This window comes from Dendronephthya gigantea, unplaced genomic scaffold (assembly GCF_004324835.1).
Source record: "Dendronephthya gigantea isolate DGI-Jeju-01 unplaced genomic scaffold, DenGig_1.0 000113F, whole genome shotgun sequence".
Classification (NCBI taxonomy): domain Eukaryota; kingdom Metazoa; phylum Cnidaria; class Anthozoa; order Malacalcyonacea; family Nephtheidae; genus Dendronephthya; species Dendronephthya gigantea.
Genome location: NW_021163123.1, coordinates 92,901 through 116,382, shown reverse-complemented (window position 1 = coordinate 116,382; position 23,482 = coordinate 92,901). Strand labels below are relative to the sequence as shown.

Below are 23,482 nucleotides of genomic sequence, written 5' to 3'. Positions count from 1 at the left end.
GGCCGGTTGTACAAAAACGTAGTGCCTGTCGTTAGTGACAGAATTGACCAATGAGAGACGTGTATTTCTGAGTTAATTAACTACGATTTAATTACACAAGTTCAGATCGCGTTTTATACAACCGGCCCTAGGCGTTGCAGAGAATCTGAGGAGTTTCTATATTCCTGTTCTAGAGGAAAAGTGATTTTTTTCTAAGAAAATTTGGTATTTATATACTACGTGTTCTTTCCGCACTTGGAGCTGAATCATTTAAACATGGCCACCATTCGCCTGATTGTGCTGTTTTGACTAGAAAACGCTCTGACTAGAGGCTGTTTTTAGATTGCAGAGATACAAGCATGTTTCTGGTCAGCTAATGTGTCCTTCATGTTGACAAATCAGTACCATGCTTAATCTGCAAACTACGTCACATGCAGCGTTCGAAGGTCTCCTGGGTTCTAAAGGTCCGTGGAAAAATATACTTCATATACGTTTCATTATGCTTTATATAGCCCATTTAATTAAAGAACCAGGAGATTTAGTCTCGTCAATATATAAACCCGAGCTTAAAAGTGCAGTTTCAGAATAATAAATATCAAATTTGAAATCATGGGGACCTTCTTTGAGGATATCTTGTATAATACTGTACATGTCTTGTATAATATTGTACATGGACCCATTGTCCACATCAGTTAATATAATATCAAGGAATATTTATTGCGACTTCCCTGAAATCGTTTTTCCTTTTCCGTTTCTCCAACCATGACAGGCATGTATCAACATTTTCTTGAATTGCTTTAGTCCGAAATTCAGTAGTTCTACTTGTCTTTACGCTCGATTGTTTTTTCATCCGCAGAGGATTATTCAGTAAATCATCGAGTTGTTTGTCTTCCCTAAACTCTTCAAGAAGCTCCATCGGATTCCTAATTGCAGAAATATGGAAATGAAAACTATTTTGGAAACACTGCAGACACAAGAAATACTTTATCGGGAGGTCCAATCATACATGGTCAACCATACATATATAGGTAACCTATATTTATATGTATAGAGTATAGGTAATTATACACAATATTTATGACACCACACTACAGCGCGCGATCAAGACAAATGGGAACTGGTTAGAGTTCTTGTTCAGATGCAGTCTTATTTCATCAAAAACCTGACTATTGGCGGCTACTTATGGTCCAATAATGCTAAAGCTTAACAAATGACATCAGAAAGGCAAATTCTATAACATTGTTTCAGAAAGTGACATTGAGAAACCACAATTTTACATCACTTTAAAAGATTACTTTCTCTTCAACTTTTAGCCTTTTGGTCTACTATATTAACGGTATATTTCTCGTAATCTTGCATACTTGGACTAATAAAGGTATATGTTTCTAGAATTGTATACATGCCAAATAAATTTATATTTGCCTAAATATATTTGCTTCTAGATACACCACTTTATAAACATACGTCGCATTTTGGTGACGGCCGTGATGTCGAGTGAAAATGACACAATATAAAAATAAAACAGACGGGCCAGGACTTCATCAATTTAACCACACATTATATATATAGAAAGTTATACCAGAAATCCGTCTTTAGCAAAATTTGTCCTGGTACTGACGCCATTTGGCATCCTGCATGGCTATAGTGCCAACACACTTCGTACATGATCAAACCTTATAAAATCTAGCAAATGAAAGCTTGCAAATATAGATTTACTCAACGTGGTACAGCCACAAAAATTATATGTTGTCGTGAAACCATGGAAAACTTCAAAAAACGATGATTGAATTTTGGGAAAAATGAAAAATAATTTTTAGCATGACAGATAGCAAAGTAGAACATGGATACAGTCAAGACAAAGCGGTGTAAGAGAAATAATTAATAATCTCCAAGCTTATAAGTGTTTTCAAAGGGTACGTGTTTACTTTGTTTATTTCGTATTTGTTTCGCAGTAAGGATGAGCTGTATTTGTATAATTTTCAGCTTTGTATGCCGTTTATTTGTTTAATTTTCAGCTTAAAACGCATAAACCTGTGAAAGGCTATTACACCTTTGCTTTAACTTCAAAAAGTGTTTTGAAAGTGTAATTTGAATTTGATATAGACAAAAAAATACACACTATATATAAGTTTAAAACTTTTAGCCGTCAACTGCATTCTGTAATAAAATAACATTTGACGTTTTCTCTTTGTCTCTAAAGATTTTTTACTGTTTTAATCGTTTAAAACTTTGATTTTAAACCATTACTTAATTGCTGCCATGGTATAATGCAGCAAAACGGGCAATGTTTATGTACACTAGCTTTATGATTATTTTTGTATCGAATGATGGAAACATTGATATAATATTAATATACAAATGCAGCCTCGTACCCAGGCGCTTTAATAGTAAAATATATCACGGTGCATTCAGTTATTGTATAGAGGTCAGTTAAAAAAAGGCAAGCGCGCAGGAGTGCCTGGGGTGTTTTTGAGTAATATACTCGGTAAAATATAATAAGACTGATTTGAGTTTTGTGTCAATTCATAATGTAAGTTTAGGTCAGGTTAGTTTAGGAAATTGTGTACTTGGTTTGAAATAGCGAGGGGGTGCTGATACATTCATGTATTTCTAGTTCTTACATATTGGTGGCGATAATTGTATGTATATACAGTCTAACTTCAGTCCATGCTTCAGTCTAACTTTAGTCCATGCATGGAAAGAATATAATGGCTATACATCCAGTTAATGTTATAGTTTATACTTAATAATTTATATAGTTTATAAAGGCGTAATTTAGCCGAATCAAATATGGAAACGATAATTTCACAACCCGTGCTGCCTGTTAATATACCAACTCGTATATTCCGAAATTACTCCGATTATTTAGTCCTACTGCCAGAGTCCTATATTGCTATAGAAAATAAATGAAAAACACTCACTTCCGGGCAAGCTGATTCGATAAACCTCCTGGCGTATGACTTGGGTTTCCCAGGGATATATGGGAAGCATAGTTTCTCAAAACAGTTTCGTAATGTTTCTGAAAAACTGCGAGTTCCCATAATGTTGTACTGTCAGCATTCGAGTACTCGGGATCTTTGATCTCAGGACGAAACACGCCGCTTCCCGCACAATCATTATCCAAAATTATCCCGCTCTTGGCATTCATCTATTATAAAAAAGAGGAAATTTTGTTTGTTAACAAAGACGTTTGTTAGAACTATTTCTACAAGGCAAATACAGGTACTACATTTTATACAATTACAAGGAACGTCATTCAAGGTGTATGCTTGGTTTCACTATTTTGGCCGCTTAAAGAAAAGCGTCAGTCAATCGATGTTTACAAACGCAAGAGAAAAATTACGAAATAACCAATTTGAAAATTTAAAAAGGAGTGAAATTGTTTGCATTTTCCAATATTCGTAAATAAACTTTGTAAAATTTGGGATGTTGTTTCAAATTGTTTAGATAGATTCGGGTGATTTGTGTTTGAGTCTCCAGTGTAAGGTACAGTAGCGGAAAAGTGAACTTCGTTTACCTGCAAAAATGATCTCGCAAACGACAACAAAGCAAGAGATGTTGAAGTTGATTGATATAAAGAGACTGTGCACAGCCGTTTGATGTATGAAAGTAGTCTCTGTATCGAAACCTAAGCAAGAAATAGGAAAACCATTTTATAAATTACCATTTAATAAATACAAATGAAAATGGACACATACAAGAATCCATATGGAACTAAATTTGGACGCTTCTCCATATCATTTTGGGTGTGTCCATGTTTGGCAACGTTCTGCGAATGCTTTAATAAATTTGTCAAAATGTTAAATTCCAACATGTAAATTGCTTTGTTGATATGTATCTTGTAACTACATATAGTACAAGTCTACAAGTGGGAGGGTGTGGGGCAGTTACCACAGCGCCTCCATTAATAGTTTCGCAAGGGGAATCAATATGAAAGTTGAAAACGAGATATCACCCTGGGCTCCCCATGCAGCTTTAATGTCACGTGCGCTACTAAAGGCCCTGTTACACGGTGCATTTTTTATGCAACTTGCAATTCTACTTTTGAGAGATGTAAATTTGCAAGTACGAAACTTTTGTGTTGCTTACACCCCATGCACGTTTCTTACACAAGTTGCAGAAAATTGCAACGTGCGTAACAGAGCCTTAATGTTTATTTAAAGAATCGTGTTAGGGAGAATCCAACCTGTTTTCTTCTCTTGTTCACCATAACGTCCAGGCAGTCAAGGGCTATCTTTATGTCGCCCGCTAATCAAAGAGACAAAAATTTTTATTGAAAAATATAGCGCGGCTCTGTGACTATTATCTAGAACGAGCTAAAAATAAATCAGCTAAAACGCACGAAAACCTCTATAGATAATCTCATCAGCATCAAATGCGCAGAGGAGGAAAATTCATAACTAAATTAGCTGATGATTTTTACATCTTAACAGTATTTGGCAGAATAAAGTGTCCCATGACTGGTTTTTAGGGAAAGCAGGACCAAAACTATCCTAATCAGTTTGCATACAGTTTGAATGTCTGACTATTAAAAATCGATACCTATCGATACCAATTGGCACTGGTTTTATCGATTATTTACTGTTTGTAACATCACGCAGTTGTTACACGATTGGAACGACATCGATCGCACGGTACACACCTGGATACTTAAAGTAAATCTAAATCTGATATTACTTACCTTTATCGATGTCCAGAAGAGTTGAATATAGATGACAGTAAAATGTTTGGGGATCAATGTTCAATGCCTCTCCTATATATACATACATAGCGATAAAACATTAGGACGTTCAATTCCTGCTAAAATCCCAGTTCAAGATTAAGCTTGACAGTGAGGCTAAATGTTTTCACTGTATATATGTAAAGAACTATGCGACATGGTTCAGGGGGATAAAAAGATACGCAAAGAAACTTGCCTTGCCCCGAGAGGATCTTGAACGCAGTCAAAATACAATGCAGCTTGTTCCTTGATGATATATCCTATAAACGATCAGGTAGAAAAATGACCATAAGTATATGTTTTAATTACAACTGCAGCCACACGACCCAGTAATTGTAGGAATTTATTTTCAACCCAAAGCCGTACTAAAAAGCTTTCGAATATTATCCTATACATATGTAGTCGTGCGTGCAAATGAAACCAGATAGACCTGTTTTAACACAGTTTCGTTTAATAAGTGAATGCATTGTTAAAATTTCTATTTCATATTTCATCAAAGTCATCTGAAAAAAGTGAGCGTGCTCTTAATACAGTAACCATAGATAAACAATACATGGGTAAACTTCATGTGAAACCCAAAGAGACAAATATTATAGACAGGTCAAAATCGATGAAATTTGCATCACATGTATGTATACTGAACGGTATACACTGTTACGCATCACGTTTACTTTGTCGATGTGAAAACATGTTACGGAGGTTTTCCACTGGGCTGAGTTTTTCTATCGAATGAAATTTTTCGCCTAATTTGCTTTTCAATATTGTGAAAAACTAAACCTTATAGCGGGTTTATTTCCTTGACCGGTCACCATTGAAAACATAATTCATTCGATCAGCCTCTTCTGGAAAAACCGTCTTTACGCAATCTAAATTTCTACCAATCATATTTCTACCTAAGGATAAGTGATCTATCTTATATTGTATGACAAAGAAATAGAGAATTGATCTTTCTTATAATGACGACAAACGCTTCGCGAAAATAACCAGCCAATCAAACTTCGTGTAACATCAGACTTTCCGCCATTGACGTCACTATGAGAAAGGTCTATTGACGCTTCATGAATCTCCGAAGAAGAAACAATCTTGAATAACGATCATTATTGTCCAGTATACGTACCTCTGAAGTAACGAGGTTTTTCAGGACGATCATAAGGTCACCGAAGAAGTCAATATTAATAAGATGCGTGAATTTGGAGAGACCGGCTAAGACTGGGGCGAGCAGTGGACTCACGTCAGCTGATTTCAACACTCGGAAGTATATGGAGAAGACAAGCTTGATGATCTCGGTTTGCTAGAAAAAAGAAATAAACTGTTTCTGATAAGAAATTTCAACGCAATCATTGTAAAGTTGAAAAATCACAAACGCGGAAATTATTAAGTATGTAGTTATCGCCAAAAAGGGCTACCAATTGCAATAAAATATCAGTTAAAATATATTAAAGTGATCTAGTTTTCAGTATGACTCAAGTGCGGTTAATTTTCTTTATCATATAAAGTTAAACCTAATCATTAGAAGAATGGTGAATTTCGACGAATTTCCCTCTTCAGTAACCCAATCAGAAAGTATAAGTTTACATTACTTGAGTCTACCTCGGGTAAAAAGAAAGTATAAGTTTACATTACTTGAGTCTACCTCGGGTAAAAAGAAAGTATAAGTTTACATCACTTGAGTCTACCTCGGGTAAAAAGGTATAATAACGAATAATGATTCGCCATTTTACATGAAGTATTAAAATGTGAAAATTCTGATTGGCTTTGCTTTTAAAATGTCAACAAATTTGCCGATTACGTAGTTAGGAACGAAATTCCTCCTTGCATTACTATGGTTTTTGTCTATTTATTAGTGCACCTAATGAAAAGACATTAAATTGTAAAATCCCACCAAGTTGGACTGGGATGGAGTATTTGTGTGTGTTATGAATGGTGTTGTCTGGCATGATATAGTATACCCTACGTTATGGCAGGGTATGATGTAGAGCTTTTAAGATCTCTCGATATCATTTTTATAGTATCTTACACAACTACTGCATGGGTCTATCACCTGTATTGCAAAAGCTCACTAACACTCAAACTCATCGAGTGGAAGATCTTAATCACGTCGCAACGATTCCAAGACGGAATTTCCACTCGAATAAGAAGAGCTCACTATTTGACCTTCCACATGCTGTTAATCGTACTGAGAAATAAGGAATGATAATTTATTAAATTGTATACCATTCTTCTGGACTTCTCCTTTCCTTCAACGGCTTCTGCTTCCTGTAACTCTCGCTCAATTTTCTTTAATTCTTTTTGCCTCTGTCACAAAATAAACCATCTATATTTAGAATGTCATGTAGTAAACACCATGCATGTTGCTCTTTCGAAGTAACATCTATAGACGAGTCCTCTATTTCATGCATGCCTGACCTCGAAAACTCACAGCTCACCTTTCTGTCATTCTTTGACATCTTTTTCTTCTTCATTTTCTCCATCTTGTTACCAGACTTTGGCCTCTGCTCATTTTCCTTGCCCTTCCCACCGAGTTCCGCATCGTGAAGTCGAAGCGAGATGAACGTCTCTAAAACCTATACGAAGAGAAAAGCCACGTATAAGGATGTATGGCACACGTCCCATTCTGATTGTCTGGGGTAGCGAACATCAAGCAATCAAAATGGGACGATGGATGTCATAGACGATGGATATAGTTAGTTAGTGAAATGTCAAGCTATCAAGCCATATAATTTGTCAAGACAGTGCAACTTACGCAAGGTTTGACTTTGAATGATTGGTTTTTTACCAGTTTATTGATAAGCTGTACTATCTGTTTAGGGAACGAGAAAAAAAATTAAAGAAAATCAAACGCAAACTTTCTTAGTCTTTCTCGTATTGAAGTCATTCTAGGATAACCAGTTTTGGTAAAAAAATGGAATCTTTGTACATTACTTCCAACGAGATTTCACCAACAGAATCCGTTTTGAAAATAGACTGAACTGTTTCACAGCACAAACTTGATATCTGAAAATGAAAAGAAAGGGTTAGGTTACACAAAATAGACTGCGGTCATTACGATGTTTTACGACATCTATATCTTATCTATAAATACCACGGCCAGATAGTTTTGCATTTTAGGGAAATATCATCTTGTAATCATGGTCATAATTCTAGCAAAGCATTCTGGTTTTTCTGAGAAAATGCTAAGCACGAAATTCAATGTGTATGTATGTAAGACCTATATATAGATCGTCCATGCATGACCGCACATGCAGTACTGGACGAATGTCTGGATAAGGTGTTCAAGCGGTAAAAATAGAAAAAAAATTGACCGGTTCTATGTGACGAGGAGAAAGAACGTATTCGAGCACGATCCCAAAATTGTTTGGTTCCGTATGAACGTAGCCTGAATAACTGGATATTTTACTGCGCTTATAATAATTTGCGTGAATACATTTACGGTATGTTTATTATTTTTAAAAGCAATTCCTATATATATATACATGTAGCGTAGCTATATCTTCAACTCACTTCATCATGTGTTGATTGGTCGTTCATCTTTGGAACAAGAACAGCCATGATGTTTGTACGAAAGTTGAAATGAGGAACATTTTTCAGCAGATCACAAAGACATTGCAATGCTATCATTGGTAGACCCTGAAACAATAAAAATTGCATAACTTAATTCTCCTAGCTTGGTTAAGACATGCATGCATATAATAGTACTAAAGTACTATTGTCACTTGGTATATATGCCTGTACTGTAGTGTAGCCCAGCATTAAATATTCAATATTAGCGTTATTTCAATTAAGACGGTTTTCCAGGAAGCGGAATTTTTCGATCGAACGAAATCTTTCGCCTGATTTTAATTTCTTCTCAATTGCAAAAATTCGACCGTAGCGGATTCCCTTGGACGGTCACAAACTCAAAACAAAAAATAATACCAAGCTACACATGCAAAATCATATATAATAGCTCCAACCTTTCCTAGATGCTTTCGAGATCCTCTGTACTTCTTCTTTTCTAAGTGTTGTAGAAAAAAAGTAGATGTCAATGTAATAAGTCCATTTTTCACCATGCCGCATTAGCCTATAAATTATACTAACAAGGTTGCCTAACGTTAGCGCGATATTGTGTGTGTAACTGCAGTGCAATTTCTTATAAAGATATAGAGATGAAGACAGATGACATATTTTCTGCTATATGAATTAAGAAAAATGAGATAATACGAGTTTGTTAAAAAATCTTGGCGAAAATCGAAAAAGCAGTTTGGATTGTGAAACAATCAATATCGAATTTCAATTCAGTTTTTTTCACAAGAACCGTAGTATCAGATGCCTGGGAATTATGCGATTTTCATCTCGATTCATGATATATATTCTATCTTATAGCTATATATATAGCTATAAAAATTGCGCTCGTTGATCAAGTAATTTACACAATAGATGGCTAAAGCTAGCTAGTACAGTAGGTTACCTACCAACTGGGACCGGTTGTTTAAAAAAACTTTCACAACCTTGTCAATGACTGAACATACATGTACTTCTATTGAAATTTAAACTACGCTTACATTTGAAATATTTCAGCTCATTTGTTCAATAAATAGTTTTTTTTCACTTTGAACTATCTGCCGTTTAAGCTAAACGCCTTTCGAACAACTACCTCCTGTGCATATAATTATACAGTCATGTAATTTATACCCAGGATGTTGCCTAATTTGCTAAACCGAAACAGCTAGGAGATCGAGTCAGCCGTTTTGGATGCATCACCTAACTTGTACCTTTAATAGTTTGTTCCAAAATTTCCAAATATCGTTGGTAACAACGCAGCAAACCTTCTTCAAAGTGTCGTACTTTTTTCACGTCTTTAGAAACCTGCCCGGCAAAGAAATTAATTCAAACTGATATTCACACAATGCAAACGACGTTCTAGTACAGTATAAAACATGCATTCATGCTGCAAATTTAACAGAGAGAGCTTCATTTGAATTTCTTTTTAGAAAATTTACCGACATAATTCTTTAAGATAACCATGCAGGGAGCAGCGTGGCATCTCCTTCGAAAAACGTGCCATCAAATGTGGCTTAAAATGCTGCCGTATTAATTATACTAGAAAACAGGCCCGTTTACACTTTCGCGTACTGCGAGTTTCGGTACAATTTTTTTCTTTTCACAGATGGAAACCAGCAAAAAGTTATGAATGTTCTAATGTTTAAGTGTCCTTATTTGTACAACTTATGGTTAGATCGTTATGATACGGTTTGTGATTTGTGGTTAAGAAAGGGTGACGGTTAGTGATTGGGTTCAAAGAGAAAATATTTCGTGCATTTAACTTGACGACAGTACTGTACCTACAGTAACGTATTCACTCACGCATTTCGCGCATATGCATGTGAACCAGGATTTTCAAAATGAAAACTTGGTTTAACATGCATTCTTATGTATAAAAATTAGCAAAAATGGTCACTGGAAGTTGGCCAATCATGCTGACACCACTAACCTTTACGTTTTGTTCTGATTCTGACAAAGGTCGAATACGATATCTGAAAATGGAATGACATATGCTAAACATAGAGTAGCTACATGTGTACTAAATTTCCAACGGGTCGCCATTTTCAAGCATGCAATAACCATCGTTTTAGGCTTGGGAATTTTGGATTTAATGAATTTTTAGGGAACTTGGTCGCCAGTTTGGAGCCCATACTTCGTTATTTAGACAATAACATTATGTGATATTTATGACGTAATAGCTTATTTAGAGACACTCTGCTATATAGAAACAACTACAATTAGTTAGAAAATGATAAAATGTAAACTGTCTATGTGTATGCCATTCGAAAGTTACTCGCGATAATTCTAGCGTTTCAATAGGCAGTTATCGTTCTAGTGCTGAAAGAGTTCAGTGTACGGGGCTCGCATTTACTTTGCGCATTTTATGGGTTAATCCGTTGCATATACGGTATCGTGTCAATCTGATCACTAACTCTTCCAGTTAGGCCCCGTTTACACGGTAGCGGGTCAAATTTTGAAGTTAATAAAAGACCTGAGACCTCAATAAGTAATAATAATTAATAATCATTTTTAATGTCCGAGACCAATTCTATCAAATTGATGAGCATTTGCTAATCACGGTTGCTTCATAACGGCAAACGAAGAAGTGCCAACGTCGTGACGAGCGAAGCTGGCATACTGTGTGAACGCAGCCTTAACCATGCGATTCCTTCGGCTAAATACATTATACATACCCTGGAATAATATCCTTGAAAACTTCCAGTTGAGAAACGATGGCCAACTTTCTGACTGTGAGAGAAATATCCGAATCCTTTTCCTGGCATAATTTATTCATTTCACCCAGCTTGTCAATCTGGAACACAATGATATCAAGGGTTATTTATGGTATATTAACTTGTACAACAAAATTTGGGCTGGAGGAGAGACTAAAGCGAATGTTTGGTCTATAGTTCCAAAAAGATATATATATACAGTGTAGAGTAGTGTTGTTTATAATTCGAATTTTTCCATAATAATATAAGGTTCGGAAAAAGAAAGTTTGTTTTAAAAAGCTATAAGGTTATACAACCCATTAGGCCCATGAAGTCATAACACTGCCTTTAAAGCAAGTGCATTAATAAGTACCTGCATGGTATGCTTAAGGTATGCTTACAGAGACGAATTCAAAGGGAAACGATCCCCAACAATTAAGCAATAACGTATCATATCTATGCATTGCGAGCTGAGAGCTTACGGTTTAATATTTTCGGAACAATCGAACAAAGAATAAACAGTATTTCATTAAACAAAAGAGAAACACTATCAGGGAGAAACGTTTATCATACATCTACCCAAAACGTTAATATCAATTTTTTAGTGTACTAACAAGAAGGGAACACCTTCCTCGATATCCCCAAAATTGAAGTAAAGTATTCCTTATTTTTATGCAGCAGAGATATAGTGGCTTGTGAGACATAAAATCTGCAGTAATCCAACATTCCAACTTACATTTGCTTGTGTATCTTCAAGGACAGAAGACACAAGTTCAGAAATTAAAGCTTTCTTTGCCTCTATCTTCTCTTGTCGCAGTTTAAGTAAGTCGACCGCAGATAATTCTGCTGCAATCATATCTTCATTTTGGGAATCCTTAGTTTCTTCCTGTTTTGGACAGCCTTCGACAAAACCCAGAGCGTCTGGAGTTTCCTCTAAAAATTCGTAAAAAACTGTTAATTCATGATAATTCTGAATCCATGCACCCGCAAATAAACACGTACAGTAATTTCAGCCTAGAATTCGACAGTAGCCTAAACCTTTTTATCAAATATGATGGAGATAAATTGTCACAGGTAGCTATAAGAAACCACAAACAGTGTATTGCGATGAGTAAAATAGTAAAGTTTGGTCCTAATATACAGTACGTTGTAAAATGCAGAACAGTCTTCAGCACTTAATTACTTAAAGCGTGTGTCGCAACTTACTGATCTCGACAAATTGTTCTGCATTCCATGAATGTTTTAATAAGAAGTTTGCAATCAAGAATTTTGTATTCTATTTTAACTCAAAGCTGTTTCTGTCATTCGACTGAGTAGTTTTTTTAATTAGCAACGTCTAGATCAATCTTGTCAAAATGTCTAGATCAATCTTGCAAAACCTCGTGCAAAGTAGCCTAGTGGGGGTGCTATGCACGACATTTTTTAGCCATTTTTTAGTTCACCATAGGATGTTCCGACCGGCAAGGATATAAATGAGTTAGAACTACAGAAAGTTAAGGTCCCACGCGAATTTTTAACATACAGGAGCAAATCAATTCAACTCTGGAAGAAAATATTATGAGCTATCGGCACCTGATAAGTCCGAAAAATATACCGGCCTGAAAAATATACCGGCCATTCTGTAATTATTAAGAACATCATAACTTCGTTTGTTGCTTTCGAAAACTGAAAAAATAGCATCGCGTTGACGGATCGACTCTGGTGTGTGTGGGCATTTTTAAAGCGGCATTTTCGTCGGTGCCCTTTCGTTTTGAGATAATAAGGTGTTCCCTTCTATTTTTTCGTACAACATCATCTCGCCGACCTTCTCTTACTCACCATTTTCAACATGGTCATAACTCTGCCGAATGACACCAGTTTCATTCTTTAGTGGCAGGCGAGCATATTCCTCTGATTTCCATGCTTTTGCCATAAGACGAGGTTTCTTTTCGTATGTTTCTTCTTCATTCTCCAACAATTTCCTCTTCTTCTTATTCAACTTTGAGTTTCTGAAAAGTCAAAAGCGATACATCTGCATTTTAGGCATCCGACAGAGTAATACTGTAAGTATGACAGCCTTTGAAGCTTCAACATGGAAAAATGTATGTCCTATGTACATAAATGCCATTGATTAGGATCCAAATGGCTACCGCTACTGTGTAGTGGAACTCCTTCCTGATTGTTATAGAGTGCTAAATGTGTCCAGTTATCCACTGTTATGACAGACTGACAGTCAAATATATTCAAGCATTTCAATCGAAACTACAGCATGCTTTAACGGCCAAATGTGGACCACACAATTTGTGATAACAATTACTCAGTTGTGTAAAACTGCATGGAGGATTTTGAAACTTAAAATCAAGAATTTAAAATGGTCCTGGAGGATTTTGAAACTTAAAATCAAGAATTTAAAATGGTCCTGTCTCACACACTTTTGTATTGGTCTATGTCTGAAGTTACTCTTGCAAATCAACAGCAGCTAAAAACTTTGAAGCCAGTCTGAGGATTGCAAAACAGGTTTATGTCTAAACTTACTCTTGCAAATCAACGGAAGCTAAAAACTTAAAGTCAGTTTGAGGATGGTGAAACACGTCCAGATCTCCTTCGTCAATATCACTACTTTCCCCCTCTTGTTCATCATCAGAATCTCTCTTACGAATTGGTTCATAATCTTCCAGCTTGCCAACATATTTATTGCCTGCATTATCTTCTCTTAATTTCTTCACACCACTAATCCTGCTTGCACAGCTTTGCTTTCCTTTTGATCGCTTTTTTCCTGTTTGCTTTTGCTTAGGCTTTGCTCTGCCTTTCTTTCCCTTAAATAATGAGAAGGAAATGGTGCACATTTATATCAAATCTCTATTGAAATTACATTATTGAAGCTTATCATCCTAACCAAGTGGTGCCTGTGTTATGTTGAATGCATTTTCACACTGTGATACTCATGTAGACCTATTAGGATGATTTTGACAATCTATTACAGTTTTGACAATTTTGACATTGTATTATAGCCACATCCATGCATAATATATAACACAATCATACTGTATTGGCTTAATAACAAAGATTATCATCCATCGGATTCAAAATTGAGGGAATTTTGAACCCATCTATTTGGCAGTTTGTCAGCCTGAAACTGAAACAACTCTGAACAGGTCACAGATGAAACATAGGATGGGTTTATCAATGCAGGAAAGGATGGTTTATAGTCATATTTCTTTGAATCATAATGAATATTGCTTCATTAGGGAATTGCAGTAAAACAGCTCAGCAAATTTCAGCCATCCTGACATAAAAAATCAGTTGGCAATAAGTAGCAAGTAGCAATATAGACATTGCTGTAGACATTTTTATTGCTAAAAAGCATAGCAACAATGTGCTTCTGACATTAGTGGCGTATATACTGTATGTGGAGAAATATATGCAGTGCGAAATTCTTGGTGTCTTGGCATAATTTTTCAGGATAAACACCCACTTCAACATCCATTCAATGAGTTAACAGAATGTCTGTAATTTTTCATTGGCAGAACTGTATCCATCGCTATGGTCTGCACACATGGGATGCACCCTCACACTGGTACATAGGAAGCATACATGTGATTGCATTGGTTGCAAGGAAAATATTTGTAATTTAAATAAACATGCCAGCCAAGGACTTTGGTATACTTCGTCAGAATTTTCTGAATTAAAATAACCCCAAATTTTCCCCTTTTAACATAGGATTTGTCAAATAATAGTGAGAATGTACAGACGAAATGGCAGAAACTGGAGTTTGTTGATCGCTGAGAACAGACACGTCCATTAGGTTTATCATCAATCTAATCATTTGTAGTAAGTAATTCTTTTTATCTTACCATAATCAGGTTTAAAACATCGGATTTTCTTTAAATTCTTTATTACATCGACAGTTTTTACCAGCAAAATATTGCTACATTTTTATACTACCATTGATTCACTGTTCCATTTCACTGTTCCAAATTCCAATCACAGGCAGCGCTTCCATTTTAAGAAACAAAATTTCCATTTTTGCAATTAAAATTTTTCTAAATTCCTTAGCATAGTATAGCAAGCATACGAAACTTCCTTGAAATTTTCTCGAGTGGGGGTGAACTTGACATACCCCCCAGATTTAGGGAATGATGGGCAAGAGGCCCTTTTGAAGGGTAATTTCAGACATTTGCAGCGGGGCAGCTGCCCTCGTCCCCTTTTTTTTTACCAGCAGGGGCTGGGGGCCAAAGATGCCCTTTCATTCAATACAATACAATACAATACAATACAAAGATTTATTAGTATATCCCAAAAGGGATTTTCAATACTAATTTACAAGATAAAGTAATATTACATCAATAAATTCTAAAAAACTAATTAACGAGATAACATAGTATTACATGGATAAAATCGAGCAATATAGAACTAAATTCTGTATTCTTATATCTTAAGTAGAATTGCCACAAACGAGCATCACGAATTGCACAATCGTCTGAAACTTCAAGACACCAATGAGAAAACAATGTGACAACAATGACACGACGTTCAACAGTTGATAATTTGCAAACGTTCTTTATCATGCGCCACTATAGCGCTACAGGAGTACAGACAGGAGTCCCCCTTTCCCTAAAATTTGCCACCCTCTCCCCTCATCATGTTCCGGCGTCCCTGATTTGCCCTGTCTAAAAACTGAGCTCCCTTGCTTACCAAAGATGAACTTTCTGAACACCCCTCTTCACATCGCTGGTTTTGAAAAAAACTTCGAAAATTTAAAAAACCTAAAACATTTCTCTACGCCATCTTTAGAGTCACTTGAAATTAAACCTTTCAGATGAATATTTCCATAGGCGTACGAGACTGCAGGGGGGCACGGGGGGCAAATTGAATGAAGAAATTCGGGCAAAGTTCAGCCAAAAGTTCGGGCAAACTGAATAAGAGATACATAGTTAAAATTTTTAAAACCAAATTTTGTAATATATACCACATGTGTATTCTATTTAGCCATTTTTATTACACTTTCTTGAAAGCACATCCGCCGCTTTGCCAAGTCTATTGTTACAAATCTGGTAAAAGTTATAATTCGGGCACGCGATTTTTTTTTGCCCCCCAAACGAAGTTGCGCCCATACGCCTATGAATTCTAGGTGATTAAAAACTGTAAGCACAGGAAATCAACAGCCAATTTACAAGTAGATTGAAATTTGAAAGGCGTTACATATAACTCCAAATGAGCAAATCAAAATATTGCAGGCAAATGATGTAAAATACGGATATATGGCACTCCGCTAGTACATGTCGTACAATGACCTTGATTTTGAAATAAGTTTCAAGATTATGTTATTATTCCATTAGTAGTTTAACTTTGAGTTGGACGAAAATTAAAGGAAAGAATATGTGTGTTTGAGGCCATTCATAAAATACGTGACGCTATTTTGGCCATTTTTTAAGACCCCCTCACCCCTATGTGACACTGTGTGACGTTTTCCAAAATACCCCATGAAAATTACGTGACTCCTGGCCAAATACTCCCCCCCCAATTTATTTAAGTAGCGAAATAGAAAAGAGAAGTCAACCTCAACGGTGCGAAAAAAATATATTTAGTGATATATTAGATGTAGCTACTCAAAACTTAGTATATAGGGGGGCAATAGGCCCCCTGCCAATGGAATACTTCATGTGGTAGTCAATTTAATTTTAAAGCATATCCATGTATTGTCGAGAGTCTACAGATATTTGTAACGTCACGTGACGCTGCAGTAAACACCCCCCACCCCTATGTGTTATCATGTGACACTATAGCGAACACCCCCCACTCCCTTATAGCGTCACGTATTTTGTGAATGGCCCCTTAATAAATTCGGTTGCCTAAAGCCCACACGTACAACATAAAGTAAACTTAAACAATCACATAAATTTTAATATGTAATTCACTACTGATTAATTGTTAGTATGGGAAATACTTGAGAAAAATTTTTAATTGAATCAGTGTTATAGTCAAGAGGTTTTTTTATAATCTGGTGCTTGTTATGACGTCATTTCACTTCCATTAAGATATAAGTTCCGTCTTAGGCACACAATAGGATCAACCTTTTTTTCTTATTACTGAGTAACAATGCCAGTTGACAATTGAAAAACAAAAAAAAATTGCAACAAAATATAATCGGATGATTATCATAGTGAGTAAAAATATGCCGTAATCCTTCTTAAGCTAAAAATGCAAGTATTCTTGTTTAAATCTTGTTTATAGCTACTATAGTATGGATTCTTCCAGAATGTTCAATGTTTTCGGATTGCAGCTATCATTTAATTAAGTTATCCTCCCAAAGTATTAAACATAAAAGCAGAGGTTTGTTGCTATTTTAGACCCTTAAACTTTGAACAGAACGTGAAAAAAACAGCTTCCAAAATGGCAATTTTCTGATTTTTAAGTCCTATTTTATCCTATTTTTCATAATGTGACCTCTCCGCCCGTTTGTTGACAGAAATTATCCATACATTCTGTACCATATCATTGCATTCTCGGCTCGCTCTTTTACCTAGCTACCATTATACCCCGCTTCAATAATGAGCATGCATGATATGACACTTTGAACACAAGAGACATATTTACATGTGCACTGTGCGCGTCGTACTAAATATTACGAGGTTCAATAAGGAATGCCCCCATTGTAATTTCGCAAGGAAACCTAAGAACAATAGATTATTGCTTCGGTGCTTCCTGTAGGATTTCCAAACGCTTCTGCATTGAATGGAATTCATCATGCATGCATAATAACCCCACAAAATCTGTAAACATTAGCATTCTAATCCTGCAAGCTGCAGTAAAACAAAAAACCCTGCTTGTGCTGGTTTCAAACGATTCTTTGATACATAATATATATATTTATTATATAAACAAGCGCCAGATATGAGGTATTCTTCAATTTCATTGGTTGGCTACTAGACAAATATTAGCTCATTTGTCTAGTACAGAAAGTAAACAAAATGGCTGAAAGATTTGGGGAGTTGAGTGAAATAGAAATCCAAGCTTTAGTTGATGATTAATAGCACACCAAAATGCACCGAAAGAGCGACAAAATTTGCATATGTATATAATAAAACAGTTATATATATATACAGCTCATATACGACTCGAGTTCGCAGAATAACTGTTAAATATATATATATATATATTTAACATATATGCTATTATGCTATATATATATATAGGATTTAGGATAGAAGAGACCGCCCCTTGGACCAAAACGTGTTTTGAGGTATTTATCGGCGATATATAATCATTTAAGAATTTAATATTATTTGGTATATACGCAGTAAAGAAATACCAGATATAACAATTTAGACGAAATCAATAGACAACTACAGCTTGGAACCTAAAATATGAGTTAATCTTTTAAACCCATTGTTTAAGTCTCAACACTTGGATTATGTTTCATTTTATGTTCTTAGTGCAAAGAATAAAGACGAATTGTCTGGATAGGAACGGGATCAAAGAGAGCCATTGAAATCATCTCATGACCTTATCACCCGTTTCTTGACAGAAAATCCACAGCCCAAACGTATTTCGGTGTCCTCTCAATTTAAGGATTATATTGGCATCCGAAAGCTAATGCATTTACGTCAGAAATACAAAAAAAAATGGTACGTCAGAATTCCAAAAAAAGGTAAACACTTAATATTCATATTGTTATTAGCACAATAGTACAACAGAACTTCTAATTGTATATTCGCAAAGTGGATATTTTGAATGTTAAGTGGGTTGCTAGGTGGTTTTTTTATACACCCCATAGAAAGAAAACATTTTCAACACGCATGCAATTTCTTTTTAACTTCTTTTTGTTTTTGAGGAATGTTCTCTTTAATCCATTTAGCGTCCTTACACCAGCCTAATTGAATCAACCATAAAACACTGGAGTGTAAAATGTGGCCATCGCTTTCTTTTGAAATACAAACCGCCGGAGAGGACCAATTTCCGTGTGCACATCGGTTCCATCAAAAGAAAGAAAATGCAAAACATCGCCCAACAACGTGCACCAACTGATTGGCAAACGAAAATCCCACATTAAACTTTTTACCTTTAATCCTGGCGCAAACGGCATGCACACGTGTCACTCGTTATACAATTGCCACCTATATTATATACACAGGTTCCTAGTCTGCAGGGAAAGGGAAATTCCATTATATTATTCGAGTCGTAAAATGAGCACAAATGACAAAATATCTCAATTCTGGTTCCCGCAGACTAGGAATATGTGTAAGTTACAATAGAAACTTGAGACACAATAGATTGAGTGCACACAAAACAATAGCTTGGAAACGAGGCGTGCAATCATTCTATTGTTAGTGGAATGGTTTTCATTGCGTAGGAAATTTGCGTAGGATGGTTTTTATTGCACAATTTCGGGAAGTGTCTTATGTCACGAGTGACACGAATGCGTGTTATATAAGTTCACCAGTGTGCGCTAGGCTTTAGTCCCTTTAGTCCGCCATTGCGCGACCAGTACCCGGAATTGATTACGTACACTATTGAATTACCTTTAGGGTACTTAGATCGTCAAAAAAACTATATATGCCAGCCAAGAATTCAACAAAAATAATAAACAAAATAGAAAGAAAAGATTTGCATCTTGAAAAAGATATTTCGGTTAATCTTCGTTAAACCCAGTACCGTTGGTTCACTGGAGACGTCTTCTTCGTCGACATAATCTTCGGATTATGTTTTGTTTATAATATCACTTAGTGCTACGATTTAAGACCGTATGTCTGAGGAGAGGATGAAATAGAATTACTTATAACTTAACCTAATCACTCCGTCGTCATAATCACCTCTCACAGAAAAATTCCATTCAGCTTATTTTTTCATTCAAACACGAAACACCGCTAATTAATTTACTAGTTTCAGTAGTTTTTTTAGAGTAAGATAAACAAAATAGATCTCTTTAAGTAAATTAGCTTGTAGGTACACCACATAAGTATTTAATCCTGCAAAGCAATACTTATGTGGTGTACCTACAGGCTAATTCACTTTCATTACTAATAATGTGATATCACCATGCAAAATTACAAGAATATTAAAAAATCGATTGTTCTCTCTCATTCCTTAGTTTAGTTATTTACCACACCACTTTTCGAGCCCCTTTTAATAACATAGTCGTTTGACAAATCCTGAACTCATCAACACTCGCTACGGATGACGTCAGATGTTAAGTGGAACTTAATGAATTACTTCCAGATTAAAGAATAAAAATCATAAGTTGTATAAAATGTCTACTATATATTATATACATGCATTCATCGGAAATTTGACCAATCCAAAATTGTGTTTATAGGTTTGATAACAGGCTGTCCAGATAAAAACTTGGGATGATGCATCTCCTGATAATCCTTCCCTTTAATAGCCTACATCAGCTTACTCTTACGGTCGAAATGTTACAAAAACCAAGCAAGATATGAAACATTCGTAACATGATACAGCGGTACAGTCCGTCATGGTCTGTTACGTAAGGAAACTCTTTGCATGTGATGTAAATCTCTTTTAATTAAACTCTTTGAAATGTTTGCTAGGTTATAAAGTTCAGAAATACACGAGCACAGAAGCCACTGTAATTCCCCTCCCCCCGCCCCGTTTAAAACTGATCGCCATCTTTAACGGACACCGAATGAATACGCCATCTGGACTGTAATTGCTGTTTGTTTGGTGGTGATTAAAATTTAGCAGACTGTGTGGAGTTGAACCCTTGCGCCGAATCAATTTATCACTGTTCACTAAAATCTAGTTTTCATCAAACTCCGAGTCAGTGGCAGATGTAAAAGAATAAAAGTGTTTCATCATGTCGTTGGGACTATGCATATATGTGCGATAAATAGCACAACCCAAAACACCCCATACGAAAGACAAGGTAAACTATTTCATGCACATCTACCACCTTTCACTCATGCGACAGGTATAACGACGAAAGGTGAAAACTAGGCTTATTTAAGAACTTCGTTTTCTGAAAGGATACTGGTAATCCCTTTATTTAACACGTTAAACTATTTGATATCCTATATTGAATCTTATATCTTATTTCTAGCTTCCACAGCTTTTTGACGTTTCTTCATTTTTTACATATTTTAATTTAAAGCTTACTCACTTCCCTATCCTAGCACTAACACTTCACTATATCGCGAATTGCCAATTGATGTTGCGTCTTTATTTGGGCGTGTATGCACGTAATAGTCTCAGAACTGACTTCCACGTCCCTAAATAGAATTATTTTTACGTCTGCAAAACACACTAGCCCTTAACCAAACCCAACCCTATATATATATATATATATATATATTAATATATATATATATATATATATATATATATATATTCATTCGGTAGCTCCTTTTACGTCTACGTGTATATCAGCCTATATATATTTAGCTTGCGTCACAAAGAGATAAACTGACGCGAAGCTGAGAAACTATACGGCGTAAAATTTAATGTGTCATTATTGATGCTCAGAAAACTGAGCTGCGGAAAGGGTATGCAAAATTAATGGCTGGCAATATATCTATGCGTTAATTAATCACATTACATAAATTGATCTTCCCGTGTGTGTGAATGTGCATGTTAGTCCCATGGGAACGTGCTTGCCATGTTTCAATTGGAAAACTTGTCTCACAGATGACCACAAAGAGCAGATTTGGTAAAAAAATTTTTAAACTTCATTGTAATTGAAGTCAGTAAAATAGTCTGAAAAATACAACAAATATTGCGTGTTCCCAGTTGTATCGTCACCTGCAGCACTTCCGTGAGTATTATGCGGTAGCGCACGATCATGCATGCAGGTATCTCGAAAATAGAAAATGAAAAATCAATCACCTTTAAGAGTTCTCTTATTGAAAAATCTATCACCTTTAAGAGTTCTCTTATTTTAAGGAATATAAAAAATACTGAAATACTCTCATTGCATGAGCTTCTAATATAATGTTTCATATTTAGTGACAATATTTAACACTAAAACGCTATATCTACCTACCTCCTACCAGGCTACCTCACTATATTTGACATTTACCATTCTCAATCTGACACACAGGCTGTTCACTTATTATACGCTTATTCACTATATTACACACTCCGTTCAGTCACGCATTTTTTTTAGCGATCAATGAAAAAAATTCATACTTCATTTTAGCATTGGCTAACGATGCACCACTGGCATAAAAACCTGTACATTAAATTTTCAGAGTATTTGTCACGTTTAATTACGCGTGCAATATCGACTGAGGTAAATTTAGGATTAACGTTATGCCGGATAGTATGTGACCTCTCCGTGACAATTGCATGCAATGACGTATAGGATACTGAAAAAAAATTGGGTTGTTGGCCTTGCCAAACGCTAATTTTCAAACACCCTCTTGTTTTGAAATCATGAACTCCCTGTGCGTGGACCCTAAGGCCGAAACGTCAACGGGGAGGTTTTCGCCAGTTAAGAAACTTGCCAGTTAAGAAACTAAATTGTCTTTTCAAGATTTAAAGTTAAACCGTGTTTGTCTTTGTCATGCATGAATAGTAACCTTATCTTTAAATCTCAATTTAAAGCTTTACTCGAATCACGAAAAAATTATGGCCACATTAGTTCTTGCGAAAATGTTTTTCAAAACAATTTTCGCAGGAGCAATATATGTAATTATTGAATTCTTTTTTGTCGTCTCGCCGCGCGCAAAGCTCGCCAAATATTTGACAAAAGTCTACGGCGCGCTTGCGAAAAGAGTCTACCCACGCGTCTGCCCAAGAAGTTATCAACTGAACTGCAATATTAACTACATGTCCATATACGTGGAAATGGAACCAGCTGTTGGGATTTTAGTTTGAAGAGCTAAAGCAGAAAGGTTGTCCAAGCTGTACAATCCTTTAAACCTCAGTCTAGAAGCGCGCACAGCAATTAAATTGGCGCATAAGTTCTAAAGCTATAATTATAGTTCATTAAATCGAATTGTGCTCACAATATTCCTGGCGCGCTAAAAAGGACGCAACTTTTATTGAAGAGCGCACAATTTTTATTCAAGTTTATGAAATTCATGAATAATTAATGATGTTTATACCCAACTAAATTTCGTGAATTAGGTCACATGCACACTGGCCATGTATACCCCATACAAATTAGTTTGAATATGATGCAAATCAGTTACAAACCCTAGTGGTTGTATCGGAAAAATATAATCAATACAACACGGCCGCTCGTGTTGTAATTTGTAAACATTACATATATATTGGAGCCGTGAAATTATTTTGAAAATGTTGTTTTTCTTCAAGTGCGCAAATTCTCGTGCAGGTTGAAATTTTTTTATGAGATGTACTATTTTTGTTGGAAGTAAATGAATAAACGGCTTTATTTAATTAAAATATTTTTGATTATATGTGTCTATGTTTTTAATAAGATAAGGATAGGCTATGCGTCGCTGACGTATCGAAAGTTCGAAGATAATCGATTCGCTGTTGGTCGGTAATTTTTCAACCACATAAGCCGCAAGGTCATCGTGTTTTTTATCTCTGCATCGTAAAGTCCGAGACCTGAATCCTTCTTATACGACGGATTTGCCCCGAGAAA

At 35.7% G+C, this 23,482-nt stretch overlaps 1 protein-coding gene across 1 annotated transcript; it reads right to left on the bottom strand.

Moving 5' to 3' along the window:
- Positions 1–200: 200 nt before the first annotated feature.
- LOC114535257 (nucleolar complex protein 3 homolog) lies at positions 201–14,867 on the bottom strand. Its single transcript, XM_028556633.1, has 20 exons — positions 14,766–14,867; positions 13,447–13,727; positions 12,751–12,920; positions 11,669–11,865; positions 10,915–11,033; positions 10,170–10,212; positions 9,451–9,544; positions 8,653–8,693; positions 8,201–8,326; positions 7,622–7,693; positions 7,443–7,499; positions 7,126–7,263; positions 6,914–6,994; positions 5,817–5,990; positions 4,896–4,959; positions 4,661–4,732; positions 4,166–4,227; positions 3,497–3,607; positions 2,901–3,127; positions 201–902 (listed from the first exon to the last, which is right to left on the bottom strand). Exons 1-20 carry the CDS (start codon positions 14,766–14,768, stop codon positions 683–685), a joined length of 2,352 nt encoding a protein of 783 aa, XP_028412434.1. The 5' UTR covers positions 14,769–14,867; the 3' UTR covers positions 201–682.
- Positions 14,868–23,482: the final 8,615 nt, after the last annotated feature.

What these genes read in the sequence shown, in the direction of transcription:
- LOC114535257 (XM_028556633.1), bottom strand. An exon ending in ACCAATCAACACATGATGAA is followed by an intron (nt 7,694 to 8,200) that starts GTGAGTTGAAGA and finishes TTTCATTTTCAG; the next exon opens with ATATCAAGTTTGTGCTGTGA. An exon ending in AGGAGAAGTCCAGAAGAATG is followed by an intron (nt 5,991 to 6,913) that starts GTATACAATTTA and finishes TCTTTTTTCTAG; the next exon opens with CAAACCGAGATCATCAAGCT.